The sequence below is a fragment of the Thalassophryne amazonica genome, chromosome 6 (assembly GCF_902500255.1).
Source record: "Thalassophryne amazonica chromosome 6, fThaAma1.1, whole genome shotgun sequence".
Lineage (NCBI taxonomy): Eukaryota > Metazoa > Chordata > Actinopteri > Batrachoidiformes > Batrachoididae > Thalassophryne > Thalassophryne amazonica.
Window position 1 is genome coordinate 33,675,867 of NC_047108.1, and position 11,836 is coordinate 33,687,702.

The 11,836-nt window shown below is 42.0% G+C and overlaps 1 protein-coding gene across 1 annotated transcript in view; it reads right to left on the minus strand.

Moving 5' to 3' along the window:
* The window catches only part of fam131c (family with sequence similarity 131 member C), an 81,750-nt gene extending 79,539 nt beyond the window's left edge, over positions 1 to 2,211 (minus strand). The window contains 2 exon segments of the mRNA XM_034171955.1: positions 758 to 822; positions 2,004 to 2,211. Of these exon segments, the coding sequence (XP_034027846.1) occupies positions 758 to 822; positions 2,004 to 2,034 (96 nt within the window). The 5' untranslated portion in view covers positions 2,035 to 2,211.
* Positions 2,212 to 11,836: the final 9,625 nt, after the last annotated feature.

Genomic DNA, 11,836 nt, shown 5'->3' on the forward strand with positions numbered 1-11,836 from the left:
GTGGCATTAAAACTTAAATTTGTTTTATTAGTAGTTATAAATATACCAGAGACAATATTGGAATTCATCAATTATCTGTAACTTCTGATACATTTTTGGGTGGTTTATTGTTTATCTTTATCAAAGATAACTTTTCAGTTATCTGATTATCTGTTATTGAAGTTAATTTTTTTGGTTATCTGTGCCCACCACTGTTTGACATTCACAAATATGTTGGTCTATTCATAGTCCCATCCCGTAGATGGCAGTGTTCTGTGCATTTTGACGGGGGTGATGAGAGGAGATCATTTGAATTTCCCATAGTGCCTTTCTACACGCATGTCTGTTAACACTCAAGCCTTCAGAATTAGCGCATTACTTTAAAAGATATGTGCTATATTTTCACTTTGTAAAAATGACAGAGTTGCCATTAATGTCGATAAAATTAGTTGCTTATAAATAAAACCAGCGTTGTATGTTGAAAGTACATGCCTCATTTTGTTAGGGGAGGACTGCATATTGTAAAACATATGACAGGAAGGAACTAACATGTAAGGTTTTAGATTTTACAGATGTTTTTGATTGTTAAGCTTTACTCACTATGTCAACAAAAAAAGTTAGCAGACTGAAAGTTAGTGGAACTAAATTTATAATTTAGTTCACTGATGGTTTTCAAAGCTATTCTCACCAAACAGTGTGTGATGTATTTTTAAAAGCAGCTGTGGTGAAAATGGATTGTGAGAAGCTACAGGGAACAGGTGAGAAGGTTTCTACAAACCTTGACGGAGGACGGCTGAGATTCTTCTGTACAGTCATGTGGTACTGTCATGTGGTGATGGAGCTCTGTGGGTAATGAAACACACAAATTGGCACATTTATTGTGTGTGGGCAATCCAGTCTCACACCTAAGGTGTCACATTTTGATGCAATAGGCTCATTTTGACTGATTGTTTGACCGACACATCGGGTAACCTTACCCCGAACCATAACCTTCGCTGTAACCACAGCATAGATCAGTGTTTCCTGTAGCAGATGCCAAACAACGCGTCTTCCCGCCATCACTAAATGATGCACCAATGTCACCACATCGTGAGAGAAAGGGGCACTGACCAAGTGTAAAAAATGGGACTTGGGAGTGGATATGGTGGTGGTAGTGGGGGGGGAAGGGGGCTGTACATGTTTACATGCAGGACTTATCTTATTTTAAAACTCAAAACCTCAATTAGATGACAAGAGGAAGTGAAGTGCAGGTCAGCTGGGATGGATAATTGAAATCAGCACAAAGTCCAGAGGAAGCACGCGCCAATACCGTCACCGGGGTTCCCCCAGGAGATGTCCTAAACACAAGTGGCTGTCGCTATGGAAACACTATGGTAACAGACAGCGAGTGATGCCCTCTTCTTTACTTAAGTCACAGTGACTAAGGAACAGCAGGCCTGCACGCAGTGTTCAGTCTCACTGGATCCTCTCGGCAGAAGGACAAACCTGATTGAGGGACACTTCTGTCCACATTCACATATGTCTCAACTCAGACCTCAAACACTTTCTTGGAGCGTATTCTCATCACGTTGTGTTTCCATCAAACACATGTTAGATCGTACAGCTTTCACTCTTCCCTGCAGGAGTCACTGAGTCGAGGTGCAACAAACCAAAAAAAAAAAAAAATCCAAGTCACATCACGTCACAGTACAAGTCACGCCGTAGTCACAGCGATTTTGGCAGTTAACTTCAAACGAATGTGTTGATGTCCTCTGCTGATTCTGACAGTCGTTCCAAAGTTGGGCAGCGAAATAAAATGCCTGTTCAGATATAAACCTTTTCAATGTGACTCCAGTTACGTGTCTGTATTCACATCACAGCCAGACTACTGCCTAAAATAAACACAATTCAGCTGGTTTTACCGTCTACCCTGCCGTCGCAAAAATCATCTTCTTCCACTTTGACCTTCACAGGACATAACTTTTGTTAAAGTGTTTTGTTGGACAGACAGACACACAGACAGACAGGAGGACTGAGGCACTGACCTTTGTGACCTTTGCAGAGGCAGGCACCCATGGTCTCAGCTCAGCCGCGCGGTTACCTGTTCACCATGGTGGTCCGAAGGAGAGGAGGAGCGAGAGGAGACGATGAACGGGGAGGCACGGAGGGCAACAGGTGAAATCAGCAGAGAGGAGGGAAGGAGTGTAGTGAGGAAAGTAACGAAGGATGGAGGATGAGATGGAAGAGCCTGGCAGAGAGAGAGAGAGAGAGAGAGAGAGAGAGAGAGAGAGAGAGACAGCATGCCTGTTGTTGCTGACGATTCTAATTCCCCTCCTCTGGTCTTTATATTCTCCTCCCCCTCTCTTCTCTTCCTCTCTCTCTCCCCTGTTGTTTTAGCTTTTTTTTTCTCAGAAAGAATCATGATTTTCAATAAGGATGAGATTATTTTTTGAAATGACAATAACATTATGGTCTGAAAGACTTTTGAAATTGTGACATTTATGACTGATTTGGGTCTGAGCTATAGAGCCTTGATGAACAGATATTTTCTCTCTCATTATTGAGACCACTGGTCTGTGATGCCCCCTGGCACGTGCACTGGGATCATTTAACTGGGGCTTCAGTGACGTCACTGGCAGTAGTAACGCCCATCCTCCATCATCAGGAAAATCCTGTTCCCATGGCAACCAAACAGCCCCACACACTTGAAGGTTTCTTCCTGCACTAATTGGCCCAGGAAGGGATGGAAATGTTGTTTGATGGTCAGGGGAGGATGTTTCTGATAAATTTAGCAAAACATCATGAATGTGACCTGCACAGTTGTGTTTGTTTGTTTGTTTGTTTGTTTGTTTGTTTGCTTGCTTGCCCTGTGGGTGGGGTGGTTTTATTCTTTACTTTGTTTCAAGGAAACAGTAGTGTGCTCTGTACTACTGTGTGCAAGACAAATAAAATTAAAATTAAAATTAGAGGAAAAAGAAATCATCAGCAACAATATATTGCAATATTAAGAAGTGCATGTATTCTTTATGGTATAAGCCAATATGCAGACAACACAGTGTAAATGTTCATTAACAGCTAGAAAATCTTTTTCAGGATTGTCAAGGAATCACTGCAGCACATTTAAGAGCCCCCTCGAAAACTGAGGTACCTTTGCTGATGGAATCCTGGCAAACAGGAATGACACAGGACAAGGACACAGCCTGACCTCTTGTGGTTATAAATTAAAAGTGCAGCCTGTCATTCACATGTATCGAAAATTATTGTAGAAATTCTGCAATTCATAACAGCTTGATCAATGCTTAAATACGTATTAACGAGTGATTGTAAACAAACAAGTTTGCAATGTATAGAATTTACAGTACTGAAGTCATGACATTGTCACTGCAGACTGAATACAGCCGACTGACAAAACTGTTTGAAAACTCCTCCAATAGAAAGTCTTCGCAAATCTGCCATGGCACAAACATGTTGCCCACAGAAACATCAGTCCTGAAATAGTGACATTCAAGAAGCTGCAGCTCTACGGCTGTTTAGACCACAGATACAAAACAGGAGATCCGACGGCTGAATGCACCCTGGGAGCCAAAAGATTGCAGTCTGTGGCATGGCTTATCACTTTTTATTAACTATGGCCCCAGTGTTTATTTTCTCCTCTGGTTTCTGCGTTGAATACTTAAAATACTGGAACATTTGCCAGTAGTTGCGCCAAAGACCCATTTTTCTGTGTGTATGGCAGCCAATCAAAAACTGGTTTAAGATTTGTGTGAGCCGACCATGGTTCACAAAATATGTACAGCTAGCAGCGATGTCTTGTCAATGCTGGAGAAATCAAAACTATTCCAACAAAAATGGCAGAAGAAAATGTTGATCATTTTTAGTGTTCTCATGTAGGTTAATTAAGAACAACCACACTATAAATAATAAACTGTTATAGTAGTAACATTTTAGTGGCTTAAGCATTGTCTGTTGAAATGGCAAAAGGTGATTCTGAAGGAAGTGCATGCTAAGAGGATGTTAGAAATGAAACGTGATGTGTATAACAGGGTGAGTGTGAAGCTGGAAATTAAAGGAAAAGCTTGGAAGACAGACAGTGCTATAAACTAACGATTGATGTGTATCAATGAAAAAAAGGAGCTCTTACAACTGAAATATCCACCGAAAGTCGGCATTTAAGCAGAATTCTACAATTTCATAAATGCCGCTATTGACACAATTTTAACCAATCAGAAAAAAAACCCGGACCGCTTGCAGCACTGCTGTGCCATAGCATGAGCACAGAAAGCTACACGTCAAACACGAGCTAATGTAAAAGTCCTCTCTCTCGCTCTCTCTCTCCCTTCTCTCCCTCTCTCTGTCTCTCTCTTGCTCACTCTCTCCCTCTCTCTGTCTCTCCCTCACTTGCCATTTTCCTGCTGAGCAAACACGAAGCCTTTCAACTGTAAAATAAACTAAATATCTAAATGTATCATCAGTGGTGCTCACGGGAGTAACTCTGGGTAAACACTGAAGGATTTTGGTGGTTTTCCCCCATTCAGCAGAGAGAAAGTGAATCTCTGTTTGGCTGTCCTCCTCAACTGTGTGCATTGAGCTGGTGTGAAAGTTTTTCACATCACAGCCTCGGGACGTTGAAGTGGCTGATTTTCAGTAACAATTCAGTTTTTTTTTTTTTTTTTTTTTGAAAATTCATGCTCTGTGACACAGACCATTTGAACCCGAGAGCTGGGCGGAAATTTGCTGTTACCGGTGAATTGAAACTCGTCTCTGGTGCCATGCACGGAAGAAACAGCTTGCGTTCAGCGCAGAAACTTCCCACTCCCCCTCATCTCCTCCCGTTCAGCAGTAAACAGCAGAGAGCAGAGGCACGCGAGAGGTTTCACAGATGTGGTTTCTCTACATTATCTGCAAATCCCACAGGTTGAATCAGGAAATTCCAATCCTCGAATTACATCAATATCGGAACCCGATACCAATCCGGGATGTTGATTGCCGCTTATGTGCTTTGCCCCTTCTATACTGAAGAGCAACACTGGCGGAGTTGTGAACCTCTGTGCCCATGTGATGTCACACATCGCTGTTATAGCAGCCGGCATGGTAGCCATACAAAAACGCTCTTAACTTTAACATAAATGATCGTGTCATGATCCAGCCTTGTTGGGTCCGGCTATTATTATTTTGAAGTCTTTTTTCCACGTTTGTGCTCTGAGCCTTTTGTATTTCTTAATCATGCCATGTATCATAGTCATGCTTCAGCTGGTCTTGTTTCTTGTTCTTGTTAGGTTTTCATGTTCATGTCATCATTGGTTTTGTTTCTGTCAATCGTCCTCGTATTTGTTCACTCTTGGTTCCTTAAGTAGCTGTAGTTTAGTTCTGTTCATCACATTGTGTGTTTTATGCTTTGGTCACAGTTTTTGGTTGTTATTTACCTGCAAATGTTTCCTGTCTGGTTATGTTCCTTTAGTTACAGTATTCATTACACTCTGTTTATCATTTATTTTGTGTTGCTTTATTATGCCTTAATCACTGGTTTTGGTTAATATTTATCTTCAGTGTTTTCATCCAGTTGTGTCCCAGTTGTATGTATAGCATTTTCTGTTTATGATTTATTTTGTTGTTTGGTCACTGGTTTTAGTTTGTTTATTTTTTGCTCATCAGTTGTTGCTTGTATTCTTATACTTTGATATGGGTCAGTCTGGTTAATATTTTATTTGGTTTTAGCTTTGTTCATAGTTCAATGTTTCCTTCATGCCTGTCCAAGTATGTTCCCACTCCATATCACTGCACCAGCCATTGTGTTTTTGTCTCACACTTTGTTTCTGTCTGCTTTGTATTTTCACTCACTCCCACTCTTGCACTTGCTCACGTGCCTTTGTTACTTTCATCACTCCACTGTGTTTTCCTGCCTTCACTCTCTTGCACTTACCTTTGTCTTCCCTGGTCATGCCCCCTTCCAGAACCTTCACTGACACATGTCTTATTCCACTAATTACAACACCAGTTATTTAAGCCCTCACAGTCTCACAGTCCCTTGCTCAATTATTGAATGTACTTCACTTTCCAGCTTTCACGTCTCGTGTTGATCAGCCTGCCGGTATCTGACCTTATTTTGCCCTCGAACTTGTACTTGACCTTTGTACTTGACTGTTTTTTTGGACCAAGCTTCAGCCTCACATCTGTCTGTACCTTTGCCGTCGCTACTGTACCATCTGTGTGCCGAATCCCTGCCTGTCTCTACAATTAAACCTGATTCTAGCCACATCAGTTGTGAGAGTTTGCACTTGTGTCTACCCGATTTGTGCCACGCCTTGACATGATCACACATGCCTACAACTTTTCATATGGGCTCTCAATATCATAATTTACCAACCCAATCGTAAATTCATTCATTCATTCATCTTCTACCGCTTTGTCCAATTAAGGGTCGTGGGGGGGCAGGAGCCTATCCCAGCAGTCATAGAGCGTGAGGCGGGGTACACCCAGGACAGGACGCCAGTCTGTCACAGGGCCACAAATAGACAAACAAACACAGACACACCCACACGCACACCTAAGGACAATTTAAAGATCCCAATCCACCTAACCTGCATGTCTTTGGACGTGGGAGGAAACTGGAGCACCCGGAGGAAACCCACGCAAACACGGGGAGAACATGCAAACTCCACACAGAAAGACCACGGGAACTGAACCCACGACCTTCTCGCTGTGAGGCAACAGTGCTAACCACTAAGCCACCGTGCTGCCCCAATCGTAAATTATCAATCAATCAATCAATCAATCAATTTTTTTTATATAGCGCCAAATCACAACAAACAGTTGCCCCAAGGCGCTTTATATTGTAAGGCAAGGCCATACAATAATTATGTAAAACCCCAACGGTCAAAACGACCCCCTGTGAGCAAGCACTTGGCTACAGTGGGAAGGAAAAACTCCCTTTTAACAGGAAGAAACCTCCAGCAGAACCAGGCTCAGGGAGGGGCAGTCTTCTGCTGGGACTGGTTGGGGCTGAGGGAGAGAACCAGGAAAAAGACATGCTGTGGAGGGGAGCAGAGATCGATCACTAATGATTAAATGCAGAGTGGTGCATACAGAGCAAAAAGAGAAAGAAACAGTGCATCATGGGAACCCCCCAGCAGTCTACGTCTATAGCAGCATAACTAAGGGATGGTTCAGGGTCACCTGATCCAGCCCTAACTATAAGCTTTAGCAAAAAGGAAAGTTTTAAGCCTAATCTTAAAAGTAGAGAGGGTGTCTGTCTCCCTGATCTGAATTGGGAGCTGGTTCCACAGGAGAGGAGCCTGAAAGCTGAAGGCTCTGCCTCCCATTCTACTCTTACAAACCCTAGGAACTACAAGTAAGCCTGCAGTCTGAGAGCGAAGCGCTCTATTGGGGTGATATGGTACTACGAGGTCCCTAAGATAAGATGGGACCTGATTATTCAAAACCTTATAAGTAAGAAGAAGAATTTTAAATTCTATTCTAGAATTAACAGGAAGCCAATGAAGAGAGGCCAATATAGGTGAGATATGCTCTCTCCTTCTAGTCCCCGTCAGTACTCTAGCTGCAGCATTTTGAATTAACTGAAGGCTTTTTAGGGAACTTTTAGGACAACCTGATAATAATGAATTACAATAGTCCAGCCTAGAGGAAATAAATGCATGAATTAGTTTTTCAGCATCACTCTGAGACAAGACCTTTCTGATTTTAGAGATATTGCGTAAATGCAAAAAAGCAGTCCTACATATTTGTTTAATATGCGCTTTGAATGACATATCCTGATCAAAAATGACTCCAAGATTTCTCACAGTATTACTAGAGGTCAGGGTAATGCCATCCAGAGTAAGGATCTGGTTAGACACCATGTTTCTAAGATTTGTTGGGCCAAGTACAATAACTTCAGTTTTATCTGAGTTTAAAAGCAGGAAATTAGAGGTCATCCATGTCTTTATGTCTGTAAGACAATCCTGCAGTTTAGCTAATTGGTGTGTGTCCTCTGGCTTCATGGATAGATAAAGCTGGGTATCATCTGCGTAACAATGAAAATTTAAGCAATACCGTCTAATAATACTGCCTAAGGGAAGCATATATAAAGTGAATAAAATTGGTCCTAGCACAGAACCTTGTGGAACTCCATAATTAACTTTAGTCTGTGAAGAAGATTCCCCATTTACATGAACAAATTGTAATCTATTAGACAAATATGATTCAAACCACCGCAGCGCAGTGCCTTTAATACCTATGGCATGCTCTAATCTCTGTAATAAAATTTTATGGTCAACAGTATCAAAAGCAGCACTGAGGTCTAACAGAACAAGCACAGAGATGAGTCCACTGTCCAAGGCCATAAGAAGATCATTTGTAACCTTCACTAATGCTGTTTCTGTACTATGATGAATTCTAAAACCTGACTGAAACTCTTCAAATAGACCATTCCTCTGCAGATGATCAGTTAGCTGTTTTACAACTACCCTTTCAAGAATTTTTGAGAGAAAAGGAAGGTTGGAGATTGGCCTATAATTAGCTAAGATAGCTGGGTCAAGTGATGGCTTTTTAAGTAATGGTTTAATTACTGCCACCTTAAAAGCCTGTGGTACATAGCCAACTAACAAAGATAGATTGATCATATTTAAGATCGAAGCATTAAATAATGGTAGGGCTTCCTTGAGCAGCCTGGTAGGAATGGGGTCTAATAAACATGTTGATGGTTTGGATGAAGTAACTAATGAAAATAACTCAGACAGAACAATCGGAGAGAAAGAGTCTAACCAAATACCGGCATCACTGAAAGCAGCCAAAGATAACGATACGTCTTTGGGATGGTTATGAGTAATTTTTTCTCTAATAGTTAAAATTTTGTTAGCAAAGAAAGTCATGAAGTCATTACTAGTTAAAGTTAATGGAATACTCAGCTCAATAGAGCTCTGACTCTTTGTCAGCCTGGCTACAGTGCTGAAAAGAAACCTGGGGTTGTTCTTATTTTCTTCAATTAGTGATGAGTAGAAAGATGTCCTAGCTTTACGGAGGGCTTTTTTATAGAGCAACAGACTCTTTTTCCAGGCTAAGTGAAGATCTTCTAAATTAGTGAGACGCCATTTCCTCTCCAACTTACGGGTTATCTGCTTTAAGCTACGAGTTTGTGAGTTATACCACGGAGTCAGACACTTCTGATTTAAAGCTCTCTTTTTCAGAGGAGCTACAGCATCCAAAGTTGTCTTCAATGAGGATGTAAAACTATTGACAAGATACTCTGTCTCCCTTACAGAGTTTAGGTAGCTACTCTGCACTGTGTTGTTATATGGCATTAGAGAACATAAAGAAGGAATCATATCCTTAAACCTAGTTACAGCGCTTTCTGAAAGACTTCTAGTGTAATGAAACTTATTCCCTACTGCTGGGTAGTCCATCAGAGTAAATGTAAATGTTATTAAGAAATGATCAGACAGAAGGGAGTTTTCAGGGAATACTGTTAAGTCTTCTATTTCCATACCATAAGTCAGAACAAGATCTAAGATATGATTAAAGTGGTGGGTGGACTCATTTACTTTTTGAGCAAAGCCAATAGAGTCTAATAATAGATTAAATGCAGTGTTGAGGCTGTCATTCTCAGCATCTGTGTGGATGTTAAAATCGCCCACTATAATTATCTTATCTGAGCTAAGCACTAAGTCAGACAAAAGGTCTGAAAATTCACAGAGAAACTCACAGTAACGACCAGGTGGACGATAGATAATAACAAATAAAACTGGTTTTTGGGACTTCCAATTTGGATGGACAAGACTAAGAGACAAGCTTTCAAATGAATTAAAGCTCTGTCTGGGTTTTTGATTAATTAATAAGCTGGAATGGAAGATTGCTGCTAATCCTCCGCCCCGGCCCATGCTACGAGCATTCTGACAGTGTGACTCGGGGGTGTTGACTCATTTAAACTAACATATTCATCCTGCTGTAACCAGGTTTCTGTTAGGCAGAATAAATCAATATGTTGATCAATTATCAGTGGGTTTTCTTTTCCTTCAAAGATGATGTCATCAGAATGTCATCAGTGCATATGTCCCACAAGTGGAGTATAAGAAGAAGGAGAAAGAGGATTTCTAGAGTGAATTAGATAAAGAGGAAGAGCTTGCACTCAAAGAAAGTGTGGCAGTTGGAGTAGACCTCAGTGGTCATGCTAGTGAAGGAAACAGTTTATGAGGAGGTGTTACACAGACATAATATCAAGAAGTGGAATGCAGAAAAATAGATGCTGGTGGATTAGTAGAGAAGTTGAATCTTTGACTGGACTGGGTTGCTTGACGCGAGGACGTTTCACTTCAAATTGCAGAAGCTTCCTCAGCTAAAATTCTTGCTCTGGTAGTCTGACTTCTGTCTTGACTCTTGTAGAGAAGAATAAACAGAAGGCACAAAAGCTGGAGTTTTAAACCTAACCAGACCCCTCCTACCTAGAGGCAGACTGCTATAGGCTAGTGACTAAACAATAGCTCTAATTAGCAACTATTGTGCTCTAGTTAGCACCCTCCTAATGACAGGGCAGCTGTCCCTCCTAATGATGGGACGGAGGCCTCTCCTGAGGGCTCCCTTGATGACTCTCCTGATGACGTGAATGACTCATTACCATGAACAAAAGACTGAAACTGCTTTGACCTGAGTACCCCATTGTAAACAGGGGACAAAGCGTGTCTCAGACCCCCTCCCCGGTTAAGGCTGGGTTTCAATTGTTTCACATAGAATGCCTCCTTGACCCCTCTCTCAAACCATTTCTTCTCTCTGGCTAAGATTTTAACTTCCTTGTCCTCAAACGTGTGGTTTGTGTCTTTAAGGTGGAGATGAACTGCAGACTGAGGTCCACTGGCGCCCTCTCTGCGGTGCTGGTATAGCCTTTTGTGTAAAGGTTGCTTAGTCTCACCTATGTTCGTTACAGTTTTCCTGACATCTGATAGAATACACCACATTGCTCTGTTTGTAACTAGGGATCCTGTCCTTAAGGGTGAACTAATTTCTGTCTCAAGGTGTTAACTGGTTTAAAGTAAACTGGGATTTTGTGCTGTCTGACGATCCTCTGTAGTTTTTCCCCCTACTCCTGCTAAATAAGGGACAGACACTCCTCTTCTTCTTGTCTCCGTCTCCTGTCTATCTGGTCTCTTTGTTCTCTGGGACTTCTGCACTTTGTCCAGGGACCATCGTGGGTGCTCACATACTGTGAGGGCTTTCCGGACAAGTTGTTGTTCTTTAGCCCTTCCCTCTGCAGTTATGGGCACCTGTAGGGCTCTGTGTTGAAGAGTCCTGATCACCCCGAGCTTGTGTTCAAGGGGGTGGTTTGAGCCAAAGAGCAGATATTGGTCAGTGTGAGTGGGTTTTCTGTAAACCCCTGTCTGAAGCTGCCTGTTCTCTCCAGTCATAACATCACAGTCCAAGAAGGCTAAATGGTTGTTTCTGGCATCCTCACCAGCACCGCAGAGAGGGCGCCAGTGGACCTCAGTCTGCAGTTCATCTCCACCTTAAAGACACAAACCACACGTTTGAGGACAAGGAAGTTAAAATCTTAGCCAGAGAGAAGAAATGGTTTGAGAGAGGGGTCAAGGAGGCATTCTATGTGAAACAGTTGAAGCCCAGCCTTAACCGAGGAGGGGGTCTGAGACACGCTTTGTCCCCTGTTTACAATGGGGTACTCAGGTCAAAGCAGTTTCAGTCTTTTGTTCATGGTAATGAGTCATTCACTTCATCAGGAGAGTCGTCAAGGGAGCCCTCAGGAGAGGCGTCCGTCCCATAATTAGGAGGGACAGCTGCCCTGTCATTAGGAGGGTGCTAATTAGAGCACAATAGTTGCTAATTAGAGCTATTGTTTAGTCACTAGCCTATAGCAGTCTGCCTCTCGGTAGGAGGGGTC